The sequence below is a fragment of the Sus scrofa genome, chromosome 6, assembly GCF_054392235.1.
Source record: "Sus scrofa isolate SSC_HxYL_T2T_F1_AM1 chromosome 6, Sscrofa_HxYL_maternal_Yorkshire_Landrace_v2.0, whole genome shotgun sequence".
Classification (NCBI taxonomy): domain Eukaryota; kingdom Metazoa; phylum Chordata; class Mammalia; order Artiodactyla; family Suidae; genus Sus; species Sus scrofa.
This window is the reverse complement of record NC_139388.1, coordinates 53,427,604-53,453,172: the sequence shown is the minus strand read 5'-3', so window position 1 is coordinate 53,453,172 and position 25,569 is coordinate 53,427,604. Positions and strand designations below refer to the sequence as shown.

General features: G+C 55.5%; 2 protein-coding genes across 7 annotated transcripts; one reads left to right on the top strand and one right to left on the bottom strand.

Moving 5' to 3' along the window:
• Positions 1-156: 156 nt before the first annotated feature.
• On the bottom strand, positions 157-16,707 carry BCKDHA (branched chain keto acid dehydrogenase E1 subunit alpha). 3 transcript variants are annotated; one of them, XM_005655860.4, is made up of 10 exons: positions 16,587-16,707; positions 15,615-15,728; positions 7,959-8,144; positions 7,768-7,854; positions 4,108-4,216; positions 3,789-3,950; positions 1,926-2,132; positions 1,666-1,807; positions 1,270-1,441; positions 157-674 (listed from the first exon to the last, which is right to left on the bottom strand). In XM_005655860.4, exons 3-10 carry the CDS (start codon positions 8,001-8,003, stop codon positions 504-506), a joined length of 1,095 nt encoding a protein of 364 aa, XP_005655917.1. In that variant the 5' UTR covers positions 8,004-8,144; positions 15,615-15,728; positions 16,587-16,707; the 3' UTR covers positions 157-503.
• Positions 16,708-17,156: 449 nt separating this feature from the next.
• EXOSC5 (exosome component 5) lies at positions 17,157-25,529 on the top strand. Of its 4 annotated transcripts, none has more exon segments than NM_001244661.1 (6): positions 17,157-17,348; positions 20,540-20,653; positions 21,196-21,317; positions 22,822-22,962; positions 24,259-24,348; positions 25,067-25,529. In NM_001244661.1, coding segments are annotated over 6 exon segments (708 nt in total). In that variant the 5' UTR covers positions 17,157-17,200; the 3' UTR covers positions 25,160-25,529.
• Positions 25,530-25,569: the final 40 nt, after the last annotated feature.

The window sequence follows — 25,569 nt, the reverse complement described above, 5'->3', positions numbered from 1 at the left end:
TGAAGCTGACCCTGCAACTTGCGAAAGTTTCCAGGGGACATTAACAGCTCAACAGCCTAGGCCTTATTTATCTCAAGTGGAGAGAGAGGTGATCCCAGACCAGTCATGCAGGACTCTCCTCCCACATCCCAAACTCCAGCAAACAGAGACCAGGGGTGGCAAGGGACCAAATGCAGAGAGTTTATTCATGCACTGACCACCTCTCACCCCAAGTTCCACAGGCTGAACTGCCATGTCCACCCGCAGCCCAGAGGGCTTCCAGTCCAGGAGCCCTCGCCAAGGCCTTGCAACAAAAGGCAAAGAGGGGCCGACAGAAGCCCCACCACTGTAACAGTCTGGAGGAGCAGGGATAGTGAGCAGGAGCCCCCAGAACTGCCCTGGCCCCTGAGTACTTCGGAGGGAGCTGCCTGGGGCAGAGGGCAGCATCCTGCCAGCTGCTCCACCCTTTGGGGTGGAGCTCTCTCTTGGGGCCACTGAGGTGGGCAGGGGTGGGGCCAGTGGCCTCACTTCTCAAAGTGGTCCAGGGGGTAGTGTTCACCATACGTCTGGAGGTGACGGGCCAGAGACTCCTGCTGCTTGCGGAGCTGCGCAGGCATCTCCTGATACACGTCCGAGAAGAGCAGGTTGGGATTGGGCTTCAGCTTCCGCTCAGCCTGCTGAAAGGCCTCCATCACCTGGGGGACAAAGGGCAGTGGACGGGCAGCAGGCTTCCTACCTCCTGCCTGTGGGACCTCAGCGAGGGAGTCGCCCCCGAGCCTCATGTTCCCATCTGGATGATGGAGGTGATCATCACAGCAGCAGTGACAAGTAACGTCCCAAATCCTGGCACATCCAGCCTTAGTAGGGCCAGGGGCTGTCCTAAGAGTGGGCAACACTTCCAGCCTCTCTGCAGCCCTAAGAGGCAGGCAGCTCAGAGGTGTGGACACTGAGGCGCAAAGAGAAGGAATGTGCCCACTGGGCCGCACTGCCTCTGACACCTGATGAACAGGGCCCAGGTGCGTGGACTCTGGGTGGACACTTTTAAGTCACCTAATCCACAGACAGGCTTCTGGAGCAGGTACCCCCAGTACCCCTCTTCAGAGACGAGGCGCTGAGGGCAGACATCGCCTGGGACACAGCTGAGGTGCACGCGCCCAGGCATCATGGCATTAGAGACGTGGCCAGGGGCCTTCCCCAGACAACCAGCAGGACGGACCCCTGCCCCAGCCACTCCACCCTCCCCTAACACAGCCTCTGGGGTGGGAGCCACTGGAGCGCGGCCTCCCTCACCTTCTTGCGGGACTGCTTCCTCCAGGCCTTCTCCTGCTCGTCGTCCCACCAGCCCCGACTCTGCAGGTAGTGCCTCAGCCGGGAGATGGGGTGGTCCTGCTTGTCCCAGTAACTGACCTCGTCCACCGAGCGGTACGCTGAGCTGTCATCACTGGTGCTGTGGTGCCCGATCCTACGGGGGCGGGGGGAGTGGAGGGGGCCCAGGGTGAGACGGGGGCCCTCGGGTGGTCAGGAGGGAAGGGCCGGACTAGAGAAAAGGTGGAAGTGGAACCAAGGCCAGGAAGAGGCTACAGAGCACAGGGTGATGGGGTCCTGCTGTGGAAACAGCCATCGACATTGGAGAGACACTGAAGACAGCAGCTGTCAAGGTTGGGGGACGACAGGGGCAGCAGGCACCTGTAGGTCATGGCCTCAATGAGGAAGGGCTGGTTCTCTGCCACAGCCCGCCGCCGGGCCTCCTTGGTGGCGTTGTACACGGCGAACACGTCATTGCCGTCCACGCGGATGGACAGGATGCCGTACCCGGGGCCTCGAGCCGCTGTGGGGACAAAGAGGCAGGTCAGGCCCCAGGGCCCAGCTGAGACAAAGAGCAGGGCGTGGGGAGAACGGGGAGGAGAGGGGAGTGCGGGGTGGGGAGAGGCCGCCAGGGCCCATACCGATGCCATCCCCGCGGTACTGCTCGGAGGTGGGCGTGGAGATGGCATAGCCATTGTTCCGGCAAAAGAAGATGATGGGGCACTCCAGGGTGGCGGCGAAGTTGAAGCCGGCATGGGCGTCCCCCTCACTGGCCGCCCCCTCTCCGAAGTAACAGATGACAACCCTGTTGGCATTGGCCCGCTTGGCTGCGTAGGCCGCCCCCACCGCTGCGGGAGCAGAGACACATCCCATCAGAGCTCACACCCAGCAACCCAGCCCCCAACCCTGGGGCTCAGGCTGGCTGTCACCAGGCTCTGAGGGGAAAGGAGACACCTGACCACACTCCCAGAAGCTGCCCCACCCTCAGCCTTCTCTCCTCAGCTGATGGCAGCTCCATCCTTCCAACTGTTCCAAAAACTGTTCCAAAAACATCAGCATCTTTGTCTCCTCACTCCCCACACCTGCTCCACCTTCGAAATGGAGCCAGAATCGGGCACCTCTCCCCACCTCCCTCGGCTCTCCCCGTGGCCACTCTGGCGGCCTCCTCACCAGCCCCTGATCCTCCCACCCAACCTGTCACCCTCAGGGCAGCAGCCAGATGCCTGTTAAAGTCATTGCACAGGTCTCCTCCCTTACCTCCAGCTCTGTCCACTCTGGGTCAAAGCGTCTCCAAGAGTCACACGACCCCACCGAGCCACACCCCTTCCCCACCTGCTGACTTCTCTCCTCCCTCAGCGCCCCCACCCCCCGCCTGCCCAGGGGCTCCTCCCAGCATCTCAACCCCGTCAGGCAGGCACCTGCCTCAAGATCCCACAGCCTTCTGACCTATGCTGTCACCTGTGACACCTGTCCCCACCTTCCCCTATTACACACCACTCCCTCTCGGCTTTCTTCTCCCCTGGAGGCCTCACTACCCTGGACGTCCTCCACATACGACTCCATCCTGTTTCAGGGCCATCTCCCCACCAGGTCAGCACTCGGAGAGCTGAGGTCTCCGTTCACCTCTGTTCACTGCACCTACAACGGCGCCCAGCACACAGCATGGACTCCGTACATTTGCTGAGTGGTCACTGAAATGGAAGGTGAGGGCCAGGCCCCAGCTTATGAAAACCCTACAAAAGGGAAATCAGCGAAAATGCCACCTCCTCCCAGGAAGATGCCCTGCCCACCCCCCACCTCAGGGAACAGCACAGGCAGGGGGGGATGTGCACGCCAGGCCCTCTGCTAGGCCCCGTGCACATGGGTTCACACGTCTGCCCTGGAGCAGAGAGTAACCCTGACCAAGCGCAGGCTCCGGAGGGCAGGGAGGCAGCTCCAGGTCCACGGTTTCTGCATTGGGCGGCTGCCAGCCCGGGAGCCAGACCCAGACCTGCTCTGTGGGCCTGCTTCCCAAGCAGTCGCCTTTCACAGAAGCCACATGGGCTGCACTAAGCATCGCAGGCTTCTGGAGTGAGCTTTAGGGGAGTCAGACTCTGAGGAAGAAGCACAGCAGGCCCTGGATCGAGAACCCAGGCTCTGGAGCCCACAGTCCACAATCTGAGTCCCTACTCTTCTTGTACCTGCCAGGCGACCTTTAGCAAGGGCCTAGGCACGTGCTCTGTCCCATGCAGCTGGCTGTGCCTGTGTACGGACAGACAGGGCGGGCACAAACGTAGGAGTCTGAGAGCGTGATCGTGCCCACTTGAGCCAGCCCAACAGGGTGAGGACACCTGCAGAGTCCTCCTGCCAGGGTCCCAGACGAGGGGGGCCTCGTAAGTGGAGTCCAGACCAGCGCTCAGACCATGGTGCCCACCAGGAAGCCTCTGGAAGGAGTGGAGGAGGGCCAGGGCCCCTGCAGGGCAATGCCGTTGGTCTGTGTCTGCCGGGCGGGCACAGGTTCTCACCCTGAGGGATCTGCGTGGCCAGTGGAGAGGAGATAGTGACGAAGTGGCGCTCCCTGCAGCCGTAGTGGACGGGCATCTGGCGGCCCTTGCCCAGGTCGCTCACGTTGCTGTAGCACTGGGCCATGAACAGCTCCAGGGGGTAGTCCCGGTACATGAGCACACCTGCGGTGGGAGGAAGCAGTGGGGACGTGGCGGGTGGTGCTGGGGGACAGTCTCCAGGCCAGACCCTTTTTGCCGGGATCCCGCCTGCAGGGCAAAAAGGGTCCGGGCCTGACCTGCCTCGATAGGGACCCCAGGGCCAGGCCACAGACAGACGTACCTGCCTCCCGGTACTGGCCAAACACCAGGTCGGTGTTGTCCAGGGCTGCTGCACTGCCCACGTGCGTGCCCTCCTCGCCATAGTTGGTCATGTAGAAGGATATCCGGCCCTGGGGGTGGAGAGGGCCCGGAGGCCAGAGTTCAGTTAGGCTGGGCAGCAACAGAGAAATATCCAGATGCCGACCAACTCCCGATGACTCTGGGAATCGGCAGATGCTTCCCAAAGGCTGGCTCTGGGCCAAGCCACACTGGCACTCCTGCTTTCATGGAGGAATTGCCAGGTTGGCCAGAGCCAAGGTGATGGGGCTCTGTGACGGGAGGCTGAAGGGGTACCTGCCCCACCATGGATGGGCATCCGAGAACAAGGCCAGGCCAAGCAAAGGTGGGGAGGGTGGAGGTTTCCAGGAAGAGAGAATAAGAAAGGTCATGAGGCCATAAGGGCTGGGACATAAAGGGGGTGGTAATATAACCAGACTTTACCCTGGGGATGGTGGTCACCCACAGGGGACAGTTCTCAGGGGAGCAAGGTTTTAGAAATGTCTCTCAGGCTGCCTTCTGGGGGACAGGTGGAGGCGGCAGGGAGAGGATGACCCAGTCCTGAGAAAGAGAGTCAGCGGTGCAGTAAGCAACAGCCCCTGCCGCTGGCTACACCAGTGCCCAGGGCAACTCCCTTCTCCTGAGCCCCCCAATCCCAGAGCCTGGAAAAGCAGGCTGCCACCCTCCTTGACAGCCAGAGGTGGCCATGGGACACAGTTCTGGCCAGAGAATTCTGGGAAGTCTACTCTTAGTTTCTTGATAAAAGCGATCACCGCATGCCGCTACCTCCCGCTCCCAGCCCTTGTGCCCGCTTTGCACACAGCCATGAAGCCTGGACCTGCAGCAGCCATCTGGTGAACATGAGGCAACAAGCACAGGACGAGCGCCAAGTCGCCCACGATGAAGCAGAACGATAATGAGTCTGGGTTCCTGATGGTAGTACTGAGCGGCAGAATGGATCTCTAACCAAATACCTAGGGACAGAGTGAACGAGGAGGGAAAGTGATGACGAGGGGGTGGAAGGGGACAAGGGTACACACTAGGTCCCCAGCTTGGGCAGATGGAGGATAGGAGCGCCCTTTACTGAGCTATGACCCAAGGGAAAAAGAGGAGCAGGTCTGGGAGGAAGGTGCTGAGGTCAAGTCTAGGCAGGCTGAATTTGGGGTGGAACAGGCAAGGCAAGAAGCCAAGCAGATCTGGGGCTAAGAGGCAAAATCTGGCTGGAGATCCAGGAGCCCCGGCCCAGGGACGGAGGTCAGCAGGACTGCGCGGAAAGTGAAAAGGAGAGGGCTGGATCAACGCCCGCAGGCCGCCTGTGCCCAGGCCTCAAATGTTCCCCGGGCCCCGACTTCCGTCACAGCGGTGAGCCAGAGGAACTGACGCTTTCTTCTAAGTGGGGAGCCAATTAAAACTTAATTGACCTCGCAGTGCCGAGTGGGCAGATGTTGGGTGCTGAAGGCCTGGCGGGCTGTCAAGGCTGGCATGAGGAGCCCGAGAGGGGCCCCCGGAAGAAACAGACCCTGGGCTCGCAGCCGAGGTCCCCTGTTGCCTACCCAGCATCCCACCGCTATTCCTCTCTGCTAACGGGGCTCAGTCCACCACAGGCAGCAACTGCCCAGACTGAAAGACTACTTTCCCAGCCTCCCTTGCAGCTGGGAGTGTCCAGTGAAATATATGATGCTATTTGGTGGGACTACCTGGAAAGTTCTATAAAGGTGGGTGTGGGGAGACAGCTGGGTGGTGCCATGTCTGACCCTCACCTTCCTTCTACTTCCTGCCTGAAATAAGATGTGATGGAGGGAGCTCCAGCAGCCACTTGGTTCGTGAGGGGCCCTGGAGGCTGGAAGCCAGTGCTGGGGATCCAATGACATTTGGTGCCACCCTACCAGCCGCAGACCACCTGTTTTCACATTTCTTTTATGCAAGAGGAAAAAAAAACTATTAATCTGTTTAAACTACTGCTTTTGTTTTTGTGGATAGGGAAGGGCTGTTACTTTACAGATAAACCTAATCCTAGCTAATAAAGGCTGAAACCTGATGGCTGTAATGATCTTACTGAGGGCTTCTGGGTCAGCCAGGGACAAGGGGCTTTACAGGCTGGGTCTCGCAGATTTCCCGCTCTCACCCTGGGGGGTGGGGGTAGGCGGGTTCTCTTGCTATTTGTTTTTTACAACACTGAAGAAACTGAGGCAGACAAGAAAAATCACCTGCCTAAAAGTCACAGTTGTGACTGGGCCCATGTCCATCGGGTTCTACCACCCCTGACTGTGCAGCCCAGCCAGAGGGAGGAAGGAGCCCAGGCCTATGGCAGAGGGTGGGAGGAGTTGCCTGGCGCTGAGGCTGTGCAGAGGGGGGCAGATGGCTGAGGCCATGGGGAATGGGAGACAGGTGATGCTCCTGTGAGCCAAAGAACCAGGGAGCAGGTTGCCTGCCAGATCTGCTCAGCACCGTCCTCCGCAGGCCTCATGCTTCAGTCCACATCAGGGGCTTGATACAAAGGCAGATTCCCAAGCCCAGCCCCACTCCTGGGTGTGGGGAAGCTAAGGGCCAGCCTACCCAGCACTCTTCCCACTTTTCTAACAGAAGGCCCCATGCCCCTGCTCTCCGTCTCCAAGGCCTTGCGGGGTGGGCTCCGTGCCTCTATTCCCTTGGTTCCTGGGGATGGGTACACGGCCCCAGCCCGGCCGGTCAGTCACCTGAGTTGGTCCGTGGAGGGGTCTGTGATCAAAGCCCGGCCAATGAGCATTAGCCCTGGGCCTATTGTTGGAACATTAGGCAACAGACATTCTCTCTCCACTGCTAAGCAGAAAGGAGGATAACTGCAAGGCTGGTCCCCATGATTAATAGTTAATATTTCCTGTGTGGGGGCTAAATGCCAGTTTCACTGTTCCTAAGGCCATTATACACATGCCACCAGCAATCCTCACAGCAACCCCATGAAGTGACTATAGCTGAGAAAACTGAAGCACCGAGAGATTAAGCAATGTTCCCAGGGCCACAAAGCTAGAGTAACAGAATGAAGACTCCAGTTGCACAGCTTGCTCCAGAGGTCATATCCTGCACTACCTTTCCTTGAGCCTGGAGCTTCCCATGACCACCCTGGCTTAAGAATGAAGGAAGACAAGGCAAAGGAGAATAGAAAAGACATTCAGATAGGGAAACAGGTCTGTGGAGGCCCCTGAATCCAGCCGTACCTGAAACAGGTCCCTCTGTACCTGCAATTATTTGAGTCAACAAACTCCCTCTTTGCTGACACTGCTTTGACTGGGTCTCTGGCCACTATTCTGACACTGCCAAGTGTACCAACACAGCACACTAGACACGGGCACTCCAGGAAGTACTGAGGGTCACCGTTTCTCAGGACTGTGAGCATCCGAGGGGCAGGGTGGTTGAGTCTCTTCCTGCCTGCCTTCTACCAGCACAGCTAAGACCCCAGCCCAGTGGAGTACTTCTGCCCTCGGGAGGACCTTCCCACCCTCCTCCTCCAGAGCCCCAGGAGAATCCTAGGAACTCTAAGGGCCTCAAGGCAGGGATCTCCATTCCACCCCTTCCTCCTTGGGAGCGGTCTTTTGACCCAAACACAGATAGGAGCACCTCAGAGGATCCCCAGCCAGTCCCCACTCACCTGCCTCTGGGACTCGTAGAGGATGCGGTCCATGGTGTTGAGCAGTGTCATGCTCTTGTAGAACTTGAGCACCTTCTCCTGGGGCAACTGCAGGTGGAGGCAAACAGACGTGGGCTGGCTGGCACCAGAGAGGAGACGGGCAAGGGGCCTGGACACGGGAGGCTCGGGGTTGGGGGGAGGCAGCCTCTCACGTGGGGATCCTCGCTGGGGTTGATGATCTGGCCCTGCCGGTCCATGACACGATAGATGGGAATCCCAGAGATGACATTCGGCTGGATGAATTCTAGCTTGTCTATAAACTCCGCTGAGGCCCCTGGGAACTGGGGCTTGTCATCCAGGGAGGAGAAGTGCTGCTGCTGCTGCTGTCTCTGGGGGTGCTGGGGGTGGAGGAACACCGTATCAGAAGCAGCAGGCAGCACAGCCAGCGTGGATTCTGGAGCCTGATGCTCTGGGCTCCACCACCTTCCCAATGTGAGACCTCGGGCAAGTTCCTACAACCGCTTTGTGTTTCAGCTCCTCAGCTGTAAAACTGGGGTGAAAATAATAACATCTACCACACAGGGTTGTTGTAAAGATTATATGATCTGGAGTTCCCGTTGTGGCTCAGTGGTTAACGAATCCAACTAGGAACCATGAGGTTGTGGGTTCAATCCCTGGCCTTGCTCAGTGGGTTAAGGATCCAGCGTTGCCGTGAGCTGTGGTGTAGGCTGCAGACGCGGCTCGGATCCCGCATTGCCCTGGCTGTGGTATAGGCTGGCGGCTACAGCTCTGATTAGACCCCTAGCCTGGGAACCTCCACATGCCACGGGTGCAGCCCTAAAAAGACAAAAAGACCAAAAAAAAAAAAAAAAAAAGAAAGAAAGAAAAAAGATTACATGATCTAATAAAGTGGCAGACAGCTCGAGAACCAGTAGCTATTATCGTCAGAGGCCCAAACTCTTCATCTTGGCATTCAAAGCCTCCCCAGTCTGACCACAGCTACCCTCTCCTGGCAACTCCCCATGGCCACCCCAGATACACACACACGCACCCATGCGGCGACCTCGAGTCACCAGATGGGCTCTTTACTGACCCCTCTCCCCGCAGGGAGGCCACCCAGCCTAGAGCACGCCTGTGAGCCCTTAAGAGTCAGCCTGCCTGGGTTCGCATCCCTTTCGGCCTGACCATGGGAAAGTAACCCCCCCCCACGTCTCCCCTTGCTCGTCTGTGACACAGAGAACACCTCATGGAAAGGTCATGAGACTTAGACAAAGTCACACATATAAAATGGTGAGCAGAGTACCCGCACGTAAATGCTCAGAAGGACCCTGGGCATGGTCTGTGCCACCACAACTCTGCACTCGTCTATTGGGCCTCTTCCCCCGCCACCTGGCAAACGGCTCCACACGCTTCGCCACCCTCTGCACCCCAGGCCTAACTCCCTCTGGTGCCCACACTGACTCATTCAGCAAATATTTGAGCACCTGCCTGTTCCACAGCCCGTGCTGGGTTCTGGGGACTTAAGAGGAAAGACACCTGTCCCTGCCGCCCAGCAAGAGAGACAGGTGCTCAACAAGTGACACCGAGGGTGATATGCATTCTCCCGGGGGAGCCCATGGGCAAGAGCGGAGTGGCAAGAGGGTGAGTCCCCATCCCAACCCCCAGGGAGTGATGTGAGAGCTGGGACCCAAGGACATCTAGGAGTTGGGGAGGGGGCATCTGAGGCCAGGGCAACACAAACGCAAAAGGCAGACAGTGAGGAAGGTGCGGCCCTTGTGGAACTAACTGGGCATGAGCCCCACAGGCACACATCGCACCACTGACTCAGAGGATGCCCGGCGGGCAAAGCCTAGAGGCCTGCACGTGCACGGGGAACCCACCCCTTTCTTGAGCTAGAGCACCCTGAACTGGGCTCAGAAGTGCAGAAGGGCCCCCCACTAAGCACTGGCTGGGTACCAGGCTGAAGTCCACACGCACAACCCTCACCGAGACCTCAGAGCACTTACTCTTGCTCTTCAGAAGAGGACCGAACCGAGGTTCCAGGAAGCAACACAACCTTCCTGCCCCAGGCGCCAAGTCAGTCAGGACGGAGCCTCAAACCTGGGCCGGGCCGACATCCAGACCCCCAAACCCAGGCTCCCAACGCCAGCTGCCACTGCTGGCCTGTCTTCCACTACTCTGCATCTTCACTGCCCATCAGTCACCAGGTTCCTCTCAGCTCAGTAACTGTGGCTTCGCTTCCAACAGGAACTACAGAAAAGGACTGGGTTGGCCATGAGCTGGATCTCACACGAGGCGCTCAAACGCGTCCCCTGCCCTCCCTGCTTTAGGTGCAGCCAAGAGGCCACCCAAAGGTCCAGCAGGGGAAGGTGAGCATGCATATGTTTACCTGCGTTTGCGGCTGTGAGGAAATAAAGGAAATCACACTCCCAACGGCAAGGCGGGTCCAGACATGACAACGTCACAGAAGCAGCCCAGGCCTCCAAGACCGTGCTTCCCCCTTCCGAGCGCTCAGAGGGCGGGACCCTTCTGTTCACCTAGAGGACTATTTATCTTGTGTCCGTCTCCCACTCACATTGCAGGAAGGCCAGGAACATGTCCTTGTGTGTTTACAGAGCAGACCCTCAACAGGCAATTACTGACCAAACAGCTGAAGGAGCAGTTAAGTTCACCAGCTCAGGATCAGACTGACCTGGGTTCCAATTTCTTTTTCTTTTTTTTTTTTTTTCTTTTTCAGCCACCTCCAAGGCATGCCCAAGCTCCCAGGCCAGGGATCAAACCCACCGCACAGCAGTGACCCACGTCACAGCAGTGACAATGCCAGACCCCTAACCTGCTAGGCCACCAGAGAATCCCAATTTCCTAGCTCACAACACAGCCCTCTGCAAAACATCCTGATTCTTTGAATCTCCTCATCTGCAAAAAGGCTGCAGAAGTCTGCCACAAAAACTTCCTAAGGCACACAAAGGGTTCAGGACAGGCACGGGACGAGTTGCCTGCTCTAAATCTGGTAAAAGGGAAAAAACAAAATCTAGGAAGGCCAAGAAATGAAAAGGGAATTGCCTGGCACCTCAGGAAGATGGGAAAAAGCGAAAGTGGGGAGAATGACTGACTGCGCCTCAGAGAGGAGTTAACTCCAGCCAGAGGCCCCAGCAGACACTCCAGGGGAGATGCCTGAGGAACAGGACAAGGGCTGCTGTCTGGGGAAAGGCACCAGGACGGGAGGCCAAGGGCTGCCAGGGCCAGGAGGCTGGGTCACGGGCTCAGGACGAACCCTGGTTGTCAGGGCAGGACTATCTGCCTCCAAAGACTGGAGAGCTACCGCCAGGGCCCCTTGATGCGCCCCCTGACCCTGGCCTTGGCTGCGTCCCTTCACCCTGGGCCTGTAGAGATGATGGCAGTAACCCACCCCAGGGTTACTGTGCTGATTCCATGAGTGACCAAAGGGCTCAGCACTGCATGTGGCGCCGGGAAGTGCTCCATTACGGGAGTGGGCAGTAAAATGCCCACAGGGGAAGTAGGTGTCTCAACCCATTTTTTCCCTCTTTCAGGCTGGGGGCAGGGGGTTTGTCCTGGGGGCCAGTGACTTACCTCGGCAAAGGCTGCACAGATTTACACAAAGCCTGAAGCCACATGCTCTCCCACCACCAAGGGCAGAGAGGTCTGCTCTGGAAGGCCAAGTCTGCCCCACGGGTCCTGGGGTGGCCCCTCCTCAAAGTCACTCCAGGCCATAGAACTAAAGCACCTGGAGCCTCTGTTTCCTCACATGCAAACAGAGCGAGGTGATGAGCGGCTATCTCACGGATGGTCCTGAGGATCAAACAAGCTCAGATGTGCACGAGTGCTCAGCCTAGTGCCTGGCACAAAACAAACTCTCGAGAAGTGAATACGGATCATTAGCAAATGTATTTGATGGCCGTTGTGGTCAAACAAGCAGACACTGAATATTTGCTACAAGTCAGGCCTGGAACTGAGGTCTGGAGACAACAGGGAGAGACAAGTGACACACTGAACACTCAAGTCACAATCAAGAGGGGCGCTCTCAGAGGAGGCAGGATGGCCAAGGGGTTAACACAAGGCAGGAGAGGACCAAGGGCTGGAGAGCTAAAGGGCCTGTGTTTGAATCCTGGCTCTGTCCCTTTCCAGCCACATCACCCTGGGCAGGAGACAGTCTCCCTGAACCTGCGTCCCCTTGTGAAAACAAGAAGAATTTCTACTTCACAGGCCCGGGGTGAGGTAGATATAAAAGCACCAGTCACAGCTCTGGGAGGAAGCTGCCAGCATCAGATGGAGCAGGAGGAAAGGCTTCCTAGAGACGCAGAGTGAAACCGAGGGCTGCAGGACGAGCAGGGGTGAGCCAGGGGCTGGGGAGAACACTTCAGTCCTGAAGCACAAGCTCTAAGGCAAGAGGAGACACCCTGGCACCCCGGAGAGCCCCAGCTCCCAGCAGGGTGCCCCCCACCAGGTGGGCACCCACTGCATGATGCCTGTGAGCTCAGTGAACCCACTGAGCACCCAGGTGAGGCAGCACCATGACCACACCTTCAGGAAACAGAGGTGGCTCTGAGGGATTAGGGGACCTGTCCAAGGCCTCAGAGCTCAGAAGAGGTGACATCAGCATATGAAGCCAGGCAGCCTGCCTACTACAGAAAAGCTGGAGACAAGGGTCGGGTCCAGGAGTTCCCTTCGTGGCTCAGTGGTAACCAACCTGACTAGGATCCATGAGGTTGCGGGTTCAATCCCTGGCCTTGCTCGGTGGGTTAAGAATCCAGCGTTGTCGTGAGCTGTGGTGTAGGTTGCAGATGCGGCTCAGATCTGCATTGCTGGGGCTCTGGCGTAGGCTGGCAGCTATGGCTCCGATTTGACCCCTAGGCCGGGAACCTCCATATGCTGCACGTGCAGCCCCATAAAAAGACAAAAAAAAATAAAATTAAAAAATAAAAAAATAGAAGGGTAGGGTCTGGCCACGGAAGGCTCTGTTAACTGAGTCCTCTGAAGCTAGGAAGCTAGGGCCATGTAATCCCGCCCTCTCTCGAGTCTGAGACACTCCGCCGTTGAAGGGCACAAAGCTGAGCCCAGCTGTACTTCCAGCTCAGGAACGTCGTGACCTTGGCAGCAGTCTCTTTCCGGGGGATCTGGTTGGGGAGGCCAGGGGAATGTGGAGACGGATCGAGGCTGTCTCTGGCCTCAGGGACCCAGGGGCTTTAGCAGCATCAAGCTCCCTGAGCCACTGAAGGTGTGAAGCCCCCCTCCCCTCCCTACATCAGTCCAGGCCACACCAGATTCACGGACCCCAGAGAAAAGCAGCCGTCATTGCTTGAGCCCTCACTGAGCACAGTCTACGTGGTAAATGCTTCATAACTGCTTTAGTCCTCACATCTCTCTGAGGGAGGTACTGCCGTTGTCCTGTTTCACAGACAGACACCAGTGTTGGGTCAGGAACGCTTCACTGAGGAAGTGGCCTGTCAGCCAACACCTGGAGGACCACACTCCCTACAAAGAGCTCCGGGCAGAAGGGGCTCATCCAAGAAGGCGAAGGTGGCCAGTAGGGCTGAAGGGCAGGGAATAAAGGGCACGTGGGGACAAAAGGCTGATGACACACACTGGGATGGGACTAAGGAAGATGGTGCAAGACTTGTGCATACCTTGCAGTGTGGCAGCATTAAATAGAATAATGGTGTGAGCTGCCATTATTTTTTATTATACAAAGTGCTTCATGAAGACACCAGCCAAGAGGGAGACTAACCCCTTTGGTTTCACGCCACGATACACAAGGGGCACCGACCACGCAGAGGCGCAACACTGGAGCCTCGGACAGACTGCCTGAGCAGCTGGGTCAGAGAAATAACATTAGTGATAACTGCCACGGACCCAGCTCTAGGTGCTCCCCGACTTCCAACAAGACAGCAGGCACTCCAGTCACCCCGCTTGCGAAGCGCGGAGAAGTGACTGGGCCGAGGTCCCGCTTGCTTCTTGAGGTGGTGGCTGGGAAACCAATTCAGGACTCCTGGACAATGAAGTTTCCTTCCTCTTTTCCCTGAGCACTAACATATCTGCCAGCAACTGGAGTGGGAGGAAAGTCAGACTCAGGCAAGTGCCTGCAGGGCAATGCAGTATAAAAGGGGACAGGAGATAAGGAGCCTTCCTCCCACCGCAGCCTGCTCCAACAATCCAATCTGTCCACTACAAAGCAACTTCCCAACTTCCCAAGGCACCATCCGACAGGGCAGTCACTAACGGCTTGAGGCATTTTAAATTTAAACTCAGTAAAATTAAATAAAATGAAAACCAGTTTCTCAGTCATACCAGCCACCTTTCAAGTGCTCAGCAGCCACATGCGGCTGGCCAGTGGCTACTGTACTGAACAACACACCAACAGAAAACTCCCGTCACCACGAAAAGCGCCACTGGCCAATCCTGGACTAAAACCTTGACTAAATGCTATTACTGCTTCCCTCTTCTTGAAAAAAATCTCTTTTTTAATCTTAAACAAATGGGATAAATAAAAATGGAGGGAAAAAAAGGGACTCTAAACACAAATAAACAAAAAGTAGGGGCTCTGAAAGACCTCCTGCTCCTCCACCCCACAAAAAAAAAAAAAAAAAAAAGGAGGGGGAGCTCCCGTTGTGGCGCAGCGGAAATGAATCCCACTAGGAACCATGAGGTCGCGAGTTCGATCCCAGGCTTTGCTCAGTGGGTTAAGGATCCAGTGATGCTGTGAGCTGTGGTGTAGGTTGCAGACACGGCTCGGATTTGGCATTGCTGTGGCTGTAGTGTAGGCTGGCAGCTGTAGCTCAGATTTGAATCCTAGCCTGGAAACCTCCATATGCCCTGGGTGCGGCCCTAAAAAGCAAAAAAAAAAAAAAAAAGAGGGGAGGCAGGAAGGAAGGGCAGCAAGGGGACTGAGCCAGGCAAGAAGCAGATTTACTCTGCCCTAAAAGGCCTTTCCTTACTTCTACTCCTGCCCCAGTCCAGCCACCCCACCCCCAACCCCCACCCACAGGACCAGCCAACAGCCTCCAGGGAGATCAGCTGCAGAGGATCTGATAGCTTAAAAAAAAACAAAACAAAACAAAATGCACAGAGAACAGCCCAAGGGCAGGGACTGTCCCACTTCCATCTTGCTCCAGGAACCCTTCTGAAATTAACTGCCTCAAGTGACTCCCTTCCCAGGCCCACCCACACCTCATTCCCAGCCTATTCTCCTTCCCTGGCTAGAGCTTCTTCCTACAGATTCCATCTTCCCTTCCTAATAATTGGGGATTAGCCGGTCTGGCCCAACCCCACAAAAAGTCTTATTTTTCTTTCATTTTTCTTTTTTGGCTTTTTAGGGTTGCACCACGGTACATGGAGGGTTCCAGGCTAGGGGTCAAATTGGAGCTACAGCTGCCAGCCTACACCACAGCCACGCTGTTTCCAAGCCACGTCTGCGACCTACACCACAGCTCACAGCAACGCAGGATCCTTAACCCACCGAGCGAGGCCAGGGATGGAACCTGCAACCTCATGGTTACTAGCAGTATTCATTTCCTCTGCACCAGGACGGGTACTCCCCCACAAAGTTCTGATAGATTTCCTCACCAACCCAGCCCTTTTCCCTCATCTCCAAAGTCAGTTTCTGTCCCCTTTCAACAGCAGCCAAAATCCACTCTGCCCTCGTCATGGGCACATCCAGTCCTTGGCACTCTTCTGTGTTCTTCACAACAATCTGTTGTTAGCATTTTACTGGCTGGCGGGGGTGGGAGTGGGGGGGATTAGGTCCAGAGAGAAGCAGTCCCTTGCCCAAAGCTAAAAAACTAGAAAACAGCAGATCAGGGATATTGGTCCCACATGGTCTAGCTTCAGAGCACACCTTCTTAACTACTTACATGTGAAAACAATCCACAGCTCTTCTGCAGCCCACTGCCTCTCTTCCCCTTAAGAGGGGCTCCCAATTAGATTTCTGCTGTGAAAGCTCTCATCAACCTAAAGGAAGGCTGACCCTGCGACAAGAAATGAGGCATTTCTTACGTGTTCCTAAGCAATGTGGACAAGTGCTCTGTCTGGACCTCTCTCCCTCCTCGTCCACCCTCATTAGCTGAACAAATACTTACTAATCATCTCCTTTGTAATGATCAAGACAGACAAGGTCAACAGCCAGGTACTGCATCAGGGGACCCAGGATCAAACGACTTTTTTACACGATTCATTTTAAAATCAGAGCAGGAGTTCCTGTTGTGGTTCAGTGGGTTAGGAACCGGTCATAGTGTCCATGAGGATGCAGGTTCCACTCCTGGCCCCGCTCACTGGGTTAAGAATCTGGCGTTGGCCCCCAGCTGCGGTTCCCATTCCACCCCTAGCCTGGGAACTTCCATATGCTGCAGATGCCCCAATAAAAAGTAAAAAAACAAACTAAAAAAAACCAGAGTTGAAGCAAAAAGGCACTATAAAAGCCTGTGCTGGGGTATCTGCTCTCTCTTCTCTTCTTGGAAGGGGGAGTCTTTCCCAAGAAGAAAATCTTTCCTTTGTAAACGCAATTTCACTCTCCAACCCCTGAGGAGAAAGGTCACACTTTCCCCCCATGTCCTCCAAGAGGCCTCCCCGGGGCATTGGTGGCAACTAATAAGAAACGCCCTCCCTCACTTTCTCCACGTTGTCTTCCTCCCTGAGGGTCCACAAAGAAGCTGTCCCGCTTTGCCTCTCCTAAGGAAGTGAAACTTCTTCCCTTGAGGGTCCGCTACAAGATGTTTCTGCAGCCCTTCTCCCTTCAACCGCCCTCCATGTACTCCCTACAGGGACGCCACACTCTGAAGAAGGAGTTAACATTTCTATACCTTCTCGGGTACCTCCCCAGTACTCACAGATCTAGCCAGACCCCGAGCCCCAAGCCGCCGCAGAAGCAGGAGGCCAGCCTGGCCCAAGCCTTGACTGCGCTCCCAAACCCTCGCCACAGCCACCGCCAACGCCATCTTGACCATTAATACCTCAGAGTAGCGTCCCCCTCCTTGGCGAGACTGGGGCTGCCCCTTCAGGAGCCTGACTCAAATACCAGGATCGCTCTGCCAAGAAACCACCTGCTACTAATCCTGCGGTCTTTAGGACACATATATAGGTGGGTAAAATAATCCAGATTTCCCCAAATTACTCCGATCGCCTCACCGGAGTTATTCCTCTTAACAGGCAAAGCAGAGGGCAACTGAACTCGGCTTCAGGGTTTCAGGGCCCCGGGGCCTCGGGTAGGACGAGCTCATGCCAAGGCCCGCCCTCTCTTCCCTTCTGTCCAATGGCTTTCCTGGACTCTCTAGGCGGGAGTAGGAGGGACCAGATTGTTAGTAAACGCAGAGACACGTGCGGGCGCGGATCCCGGAGGGCCCCGCACCCAAGTTGGCGCTTGCTCATTGGGTACGCAGTCTGTACGCAAGCGCGCGCTTCTGGGCGGAAGCGACAGTCCCTGCTGCACGTGGGCTCCCCGGCGATGGAGGAGTCGATGCAGACTGAAACCAAGGTACGCCCCGAGTCTGGAGCAGAGTCTGGCCCTCGGAGCCCCAGCTGTACTCTCCGGCACTTTGCCTGCGAACAAAACTTGTTGTCCCGGCCCGATGGCTCTGCCTCTTTCCTGCAAGGTAAGAATTTACCCACGTCGTATTTGTTCTCGTGGGCGGGTACAGTGTATTGTGTTAGCTGGTAAATATCTTCTTGGACTGATGCAGTTCTTGCCGGAGTGAATGGTACTGCATATGCCAGTAGACAAATAGAAGGGTGAAGATACCTCCACTCTGGTAAATATGCCTCAGGATGAGAGAGGGGCAGACCTTCTCTTAAGAACGAATACTCCAGGGACTTCCCTTCGTGGCTCAGCAGTTAAGGAACCCGACTAGGATCCATGAGGATGAGGGTTCGATCCCTGGCCTCCCTTAGCGGGTTAAGGATCCGGCGTTGCTGTGAGCTGTGGTGTAGGTCGCAGACACAGCTCGGATCTGGGGTTTCTGTGGTTGTGGTGTAGGCTGGCAGTTGTAGCTCTGATTAGATCCCTAGCCTGGGAACTTCCATGTGAGGCCTGAGAGAGCAAAAAAAAAAAAAAAAAAAAAAAAAAAGAACGAATACTCCAGAATAGGGGAAATCTCACCGTGTAAAAAAAGTCCTCCTTGACTAGGTTCCTCCCACACATGCACTCTGGATTCATCTATCCCTGGTTGAGGCAAACCTGTTCTTTTGCGTAAATACCTCGTAGACTGGCAAATCACCACTACTGATTTTTTTTTGTTTGTTTTTCTTTTTTCTTTTTTTTGCTTTTTAGGACCGCACTTGCAACATATGGAGGTTCCCAGGCTAGGGGTTCAAACGAAGCTGTAGCTGCTGGCCTACATCGCAGCCACAGCAATGCGAGATCTGAGCTGCATCTGCGGCCTACACCACAGCTCACGGCAACCCCAGATCCTTAACCCACTGAGCGGGGCCAGGGATTGAACCCATAGCCTCATGGATACTAGTTGGGTTCTTACCCGCTGAGCCAAAATGGGAATTTCGTTGTTTTATATATACGGAGTTGCCAGGCTGGGGATCACATCCAAGCCCCAACTGTCTCCTTCCTATGCCCTTAGAGTGGCAACGCTGGGCCAGGGTTCCTGCCAATTCCTTTGTGCCACAGCGGGAATTCCTGAACACATGTGTTTTTGCTAAGTACTGTTCTAAGCACTGAGAAATCATAGCTAAAAAGGTTTTTTGTGTTTTTTTAATTTCTTTTTTTATATTTTTTTCTGTTTTATATAAGTTTTTAAATTCCTGCCCTAGAAGAGTTTCCATTTCCATCAGAGAAACAAGTGATAACTAAGTAAAACTTAGTAAAAGGCTATGGAGGAAACTACCGCAGGAAGGAAGAATAGGGCGTGCCAGAGAGGGGTGCAGTCTCAAATGGGATGGTCAGGGAAGGCTTCGCTAAGATGGTACCATTTGAATAAAGATCTAAAGGTAAGGGAGCAAACCCTCAAGACAGTAAGAGAAAAGCATTGGGGACAAGGGTAAAGGCCCTGAGACAAAAACTTGCCTGGTGTGTTTGAGGAGCAGTCAGGAGAGCAAAGTGGCTGCAGCAGAGACAGGAGGTCAAAGAGAGGTACGGAGGACTGCCCTTCATGCAAGTTTCTTAGCACTTAAATACTGAGCCTCTTCCATGTTCTAAAACCCCAAAGCCCAGGACCCTGGAGCAGAGTCCCTCAAAGGCCCTCAGAAGTGTGTCTCACATGCTCCTGGCCTCAGAATCTCTACTGAGGTTAAGAATTCCGAGCCCCAGGAGTTCCCTGGTGACTCAGCAGGTTAAGGTTCCAGCATTGTTACTGCTGTGGCTCAGGTCCAAGCTGTGGCAAGGGTTTGATCTCTGGCCCAGGAATTCCATGTGCCGTGGGCACAGCCAAAAAAAAAAAAATGCTGAAGCCTCAGAACCCACCCACACCAGCTAAGTCTGGCCCTCTACACTTTTTAATCCACTACAGCGGCAATTCTGATTGCAGGCCAGCGTTTTGAAGCTGTGCACCAGCTCCGTGTCCTCCCACTGCAGGTTGCAATCCCCGCTGCACATTAGAATGGCCTGTGGAGCTCACAGGCTGCCGGTGCCTGAGCGCCAGCCCTCAGCAATGGTATTAGGCTCTCTGAGGGGAGGGGCCTGTGCATCAGTGTCTTTTAAAGCTCTGCAGTGAGTCCAATGTGCATTCGTTAGTGATTCTTTTTTTTTTGCTTTTTGTGGCTGGGCCTGCGGCATATGGAAGTTCCAGGCTAGGGGCTGAATCGGAGCTACAACTGTTGGCCTACGCCACAGCCACAGCCACATTGGATCCTTAACCCACTGAGCAAGGCTAGGGATCGAACCCACATCCTCATGAATATTAGTTGAGTTCTTTAACCTCTGAGCTGCAGAGGGAACTCCCTGAAAAAAAATTTTTTTTTTTTGTCTTTTTTGCTATTTCTTGGGCCGCTCCTGCAACATATGGAGGTTCCCAGGCTAGGGGTTGAATCGGAGCTGTAGACACTAGCCTACGCCAGAGCCACAGCAACGCGGGATCCAAGCCGCGTCTGCAACCTACACCACAGCTCACGGCAACGCCGGATCGTTAACCCACTGAGCAAAGGCAGGGACCGAACCCGCAACCTCATGGTTCCTAGTCGGATTCGTTAACTACTGCGCCACGACGGGAACTCCTGAAATATATTTCTTATTGGGGGTTATGGTCAGAAAAATTTGGAAGCTACTGTTTTAGTTCAGCCTCTTCATTTTTGCAGATGGTAAAACTGAGGCCCAGAGAAGTGAGCAAAATCAGCTGAGGTTACAGAGCCAGGAGGAAATGAGCAGGAGTTAGAACCCACCCCCACCCCCCAGGTATTTATTGGGTTCTCAGGTATCCTTACTGCTGCAGAGTTGAGAGCTGGGCTAGGGGAAGCTGTGGGAAGAGAAGTTGGGACCAGCAGCAGTAAGAGGGAGGGAGGTTAGTGCAGGAGGGACTTCCCGGTGAAGTTAATAACAGCTTAAGTCTGTTGAGCACTCAGCAGGGGTACCAGGCAGCTCCTGAGCCTTTTTCCTTTAAGTGGATCATCTCATTTAACCCTCAACAGCTGTGAGGGAGGAGGTATCGTTTGATGGATGGGGAAGTGGAGGCAGAGAAACGAAGCAAGTGCCCCAAGAGTCACTGTCAAGGAATGGTGGGCCAGAGCCGGGGTGACGTGGGGAAGCCCGGCCACCGGCTCTGTGCCCACACTGTTAAGTGCCGCGCGTTGGGCCCCGGAGGCGGGGGAGACGTGGGCAAGGCCTCCTGTGCTGTCTCCCCAGGGGATACCTCCGTCCTGGCAGGCGTGTATGGCCCGGCCGAGGTGAAGGTCCGCAAAGAGATCTTCAACAAGGCCACACTGGAGGTGATCCTGAGGCCTAAGATCGGGCTGCCGGGTAATTGGGCCTCTCGCCTGGGGTCTCCCTCACTGCGCTCCCCGCTCTCCCCTCCCCCCACCTGCTCCTCTGTCTGTCTCCAGCTATTTCTGTCTCTTTTCCCCAACAACATGCTTCCAAGTCTGTTTCTGTCCCTTCTCCGCCCCCCTCCCACCCCCCCATCGCCTCCACTTTCCCCTCATCTTCCGTGTGGCTCGTCTCTCCTTTCCATGTCTTTCCATCAACCTGTTTTTCTGCCCTTTTACTCTCCATCCCCCTCACTCCCCAGGGCTGGGCCCTCTGGGATGGGAGTGGACAGCAGCAGTGCTGGACATGGGGGCTCTAAGGTTCTCCTGCCCCCGGAGGCTCCCTCGGTGGGTGCTGGCAGTGGCAGGAGTGGGGACTGACTGCCTCCTCCCTGCTGGGAATCCTCTGTCTTCCATGCAGGGCCTTGCACTAACCCAGGCTGAGACTGCAGGCCCTTTCCGGGGGGGCTCGGGTGGGGTATGTGGAGGAAGATGAGCCTGACAGCCCCACACCACCCCACCCCTGGTTTCCCCCAGGCGTAGCGGAGAAGAGCCGGGAGCGGCTGATCAGAAACACGTGCGAAGCAGTAGTGCTGGGAGCGCTGCACCCCCGCACCTCCATAACCGTGGTGTTGCAGGTCATCAGTGATGCAGGCTCTGTATCCTTTCCCACCTGGCCACCACCTCCAGGAAGTCCTCCAGTATCTCCCTGAGTGTACCCTTTGTGGGCCATGTACACACCCGCTACTAGTCTACCTGACAGGCACCCACTTGTAGGAGAAGAGCAAGCATGGCTTGACTTCTTACTATGTTCTAGGCACTGTTCTGAGCACCTTACACATATTAACTCATTTAATTTGCACAGCAAGGTCAACTCACACTTCTTTGTTGTTTTTTGTGTTGTTTTTTTTTTAGAGCCACACCTGCGGCATATGGAAGTTCCCGGGCTAGGGGCTGAATTGGAGCTACAGCTGCTGGCCTATGCCACAGCAGCATCAGATCCAAGCCGCATCTGCAGCCTACACCATAGCTCACGGAGTACCAGATCCTGAACCCACTGAGCACAACCAGGGATCGAACCCACGTCCTCATGGATACTAGTCGGGTTTGTTACTATTGAGCCACAGGGGGAACTCCCAACTCACACTTCTCATAATTGGCAGGGCCAGGACCTGGGCTCACACCATCTGGTCCTAGAGGTCAAGGCCCCTAGCACATGGGTGTCCTGTTCCCATGTTTCAGGTGAGGAAACTGAGGCCCAGAGAGGAGAGGTTGCTTGCCCAAGGTCACACAGCTGGAAGGCGGCAGCAGCTGAATTCACACCCGGACTTCTCTGACTCCAAAGCCTGTGCCATTGACCTCAGCTCTGTCCCTGAGCTTGGATTTGAGGCTCGGCACTAGGGGAGCCCTGAGCAGACAGCACAGTTAGTTCAGCAGCTCAGCCTTAAAAGATCACTGTGGTTCGGGTGAGAGAGGTGGAGGCCGAGGACCAGAAACCGGCCTTTCGAGTTGGCCTTGCTGGTGCACCGCCCTGAGTTGGGCAGACGCTCCCCTAAGGAGGGACGAGGAGGACTACTGTGAACCCGTTTCACAGAGGGGAGGTTACAGACAGTCAGTGGCAGAGGTGGGACTGACTAACTGTAGACCTGGGCCCTTAGCCGCTGTGCTAGACCTGGGGAGGAAAGACTTAGAGAAACAGAGGTGGGGCCAGCTGTCTGACTCTGGCCTGTGCGCGCCTTACACGGCACCATGGCCACACCTCTCCCCGGACCGTGGGCTCCCTGAGGATGCTGACTCCTCCCACCATTACCTGCCTGCCTGTCACCTGGGAGCACTGCCTGCTCGATTCCCCAGCTCCAGGCCTGGCTCTGCTACTGCCTCCTCGGAAGGCTTCTGCAAGTGCTTATCTGTGGGAATATCGTTAGGATCCCTGATAGAGGCTCAGAGAAAGTAAGTAACTTGATCAAGGTCACACAGCTCAGAGGTGGCAAATTCGGGTCTGGAACCCAAGGATGCTTGATCCCAGAACTATTCTGCCCGTCTCCCTTTCTGTGATTGATTAGTGAGGTCTGCCACAGACACTGGCAGGGTGAATGGAGGCGTGGAAACGTCTGCTCGCTAGCCCTACAGTGGAAACTCTTAACTACTGCCTGTGACATGCAGCTCCTGGCCTGCTGCCTGAATGCTGCCTGCATGGCACTGGTGGATGCGGGTGTGCCCATGCGGGCCCTCTTCTGTGGGGTCACCTGTGCTCTGGACTCCGATGGGACCCTCATGCTGGACCCCACAGCCAAGCAAGAAAAGGTAGGTATGAAGGGCCAGGTAGTGGAAAGTTTCTCCCTTCCTCCTCCAGGTCTCGCTTCAAAACACTTGGCTTGTGGTGTTCCTGATGGGGTTCAGCAGAAATGAATCTGACTAGCATCCATGAGGATGCAGGTTCGATCCCTGGCCTCGCTCAGTGGGTTAAGGATCTAGCATTGGCGTGAGCTGTGGTGTAGGCCGCAGCTGCAGTCCAATTCACCCTGTCTTGGGAACCTCCATGTGCTGTGGGTGTGGCCCTAAAAAGACCAAAAAACAAACAAAAAAAACAAAATGGTTGGCTTGTACCACTTCAGTCCCAGCTGGCAAGCTCTGCTCCATTCATCTGGGCAAGTGCTGGAAACCCAACTCTAGCCCACTTCAACAAAAAGAGAAATGATTTTAAGAGGTGCAGAAGCAAAGAAGGAGAGAGCTTTTTCTTCACTGGCTCAAGTTCATAGTGTGCTGGGGCTCTGGTTATTCCTAGTTATCTGCCCAAGACTGAAACAGTCACATCCAGGTGGGAAAGCCAAAACCCCTTGGGGGATTTCAGACAGAGGGAATTTAATGCAGGGAACTGATTACAATCATATTGGAAGAACTGAAAGCAAAAAAAGAAGGGAGGACGCCCAGAGATTAGGCGCCCTGAAGCCAACTCCTGCTCTGTGCTATTGGAGACACTGGTACGGTTTCCATGGCAGGCAATATACCCCAAACTCCTGCTACTACAAGGACCAGGATGCTGCTCTGCTTCCTTCCAGTCTCCCACCAGATTCCTGGGGAAACCTAACTAGCAGGAGAATCTGGAAATACAGTTTGCTGGCTTCCAGCCCCAGGGGCACAGAGCAACAAGGGGAGGCTGGGAGACACAGGCGAATGACCGACACATGGCTGCCCTGTGGCCCAGGATACAGTGCTCAGAAGCCCCTGTCAGAACCATGTGGTAGAGTCGTGTGGGCAACCATTTCCCGGGGGAGCAGGGACGGGGTAGTATGTACACACAAAAAAAATCACTTGTGTTCATGAGAATGTGGGTTTGATCCCTGGCCTCGCCCAGTGGGTTCAGGATCCGGTGTTGCCATAAGCTGCAGTAAGTCATGGAGGCAGCTTGGGTCCCACATGACTGTGGTGTAGGCCCAGCAGCTGCAGCTCCAATTCAGACCCTAGACTGGGAACTTCCATATGCCGTAGGTGTGGCCCTGAAAAGAAAAATTGTAAAAGTAAGCCCCCCTCTTTGAGACAACTGAGATTGTGGCTGAGGGGAGAGTCCCAGGTCCCCCACCTTGTACCCCTTGTCCCTAGGAGGCCCGGGCGGTCCTGACCTTTGCTCTTGACAGTGTGGAACGGAAGCTGCTGATGTCCACCACCAAGGGACTCTACTCAGATGCTGAGGTACCAGCCTGCAACGGGGTGAAAGCCAGGTCCTTCCTGTCCACCTGATAAGAGGCCCTATTCCAACCCTGAGAGGCTTAAGGAGAGCCCCTTCCATGCCTGCCTTCTGTAAATAGGAGGCGTTTTCAAACTTTTAGCCTTAGAGACCTTTGGGAATTTTTAAAGGGAGCCCAGTTTATGAGAAGAGAGGAGGGGCTCAGGTTGAAATCAGGAGCTGGGAGCACCTGAAGGCCTTCCAGCTTCCAGCTCAGAGCTGCACGCTCTGGAATTCAGGGTGTCTGAAAAACAGAGTGGCCACTGTTGGGCCAGGTGGTCTCCAGGAGCATTGCCCACCTGGCCTTCCTGTGAGTCCAGGCACACATGGCAGTAAAGATGTGGGGGCTTGGATTCTGTAGCTCTGAAATTCCAATCTCTGATTCCAGAGCCCGGCAGGTTGGAATCGCTTCCAGGGGTCAGGATGGCTGATCCTGTTAATCTGAGCACCATTGCCCTGGAACTGATGGAATCTGACCCCTGAAGCCTTCCCCGTTCCCCCGCCCCCAAGGAGCCCGGGACGTGGGGAAGAAGGAAATACACTTGTAATTTCCCTCACCCCCCTGCCTCGCTGGGGTGAGGGGGACACCCAGTGAAGGGGGGTAGTAGGTTTGTGGGTTCTGGGGGTCAGGTGGGGCCGGGGGAACCTCCTGGCCCCCCAGCACCCACCCAGCTCTCCTTCCAGCTCCAGCAGTGCCTGGCTGCAGCCCAGACTGCCTCCCAACACGTCTTCCGCTTCTACCGGGAATCGCTGCAGAGGCGTTACTCCAAGAGCTGAGGCAGCCAAGAGCTGAGGCAGGCCAGGGCAGGTGCCCCTCCCGCCACCGCCCACTCCCTCCAGTACCAACTAAACCAGCAGCCCGGCCCTGCCTGTCTGTCCTTGTGCGTGGGGGTGAGCTTGTGGCTCTATCACTGCAGGAGCCCCTAACCTGCCAGGAATGTGTGGCTAATAGCCCCAGGGTCTGCCCCACCCCAAGAAAACGGATTGTGCATTTATTGAATGAACCTACTCATCTCAACAGCCCTGCAAGGCCTGTTACAGTGTGTGGGCCCTACCAGGTGCTGAGGCCATGGCAATGTATGGGACCCAGGTCCTGGGTTTTGAGAAGCAGTGCTGTGATAGACAAATAAAATTTGTGTTTGTTGGAGAGTGGTAAATGCTATTTTGAAAAAAGAAAAGCAGGGAAG

Bases quoted from the DNA above. Each gene is read 5' to 3' on its own strand.
- EXOSC5 (XM_084958215.1), top strand. From the start codon at position 20,350: ATGGATGGGGAAGTGGAGGCAGAGAAACGAAGCAAGTGCCCCAAGAGT. The intron at 21,318-22,821 runs GTATCCTTTCCC...TGTGACATGCAG, and splicing joins TCATCAGTGATGCAGGCTCT to CTCCTGGCCTGCTGCCTGAA. The intron at 22,963-24,258 runs GTAGGTATGAAG...CCTTGTCCCTAG, and splicing joins CCACAGCCAAGCAAGAAAAG to GAGGCCCGGGCGGTCCTGAC.
- BCKDHA (XM_021093214.2), bottom strand. From the start codon at position 16,703: ATGGTCAAGATGGCGTTGGCGGTGGCTGTGGCGAGGGTTTGGGAGCGC. The intron at 1,808-1,925 runs GTATGGGCCCTG...TTGTCCCCACAG, and splicing joins GTACCGCGGGGATGGCATCG to CGGCTCGAGGCCCCGGGTAC. The intron at 1,442-1,665 runs GTGCCTGCTGCC...CCGCCCCCGTAG, and splicing joins ATTGAGGCCATGACCTACAG to GATCGGGCACCACAGCACCA.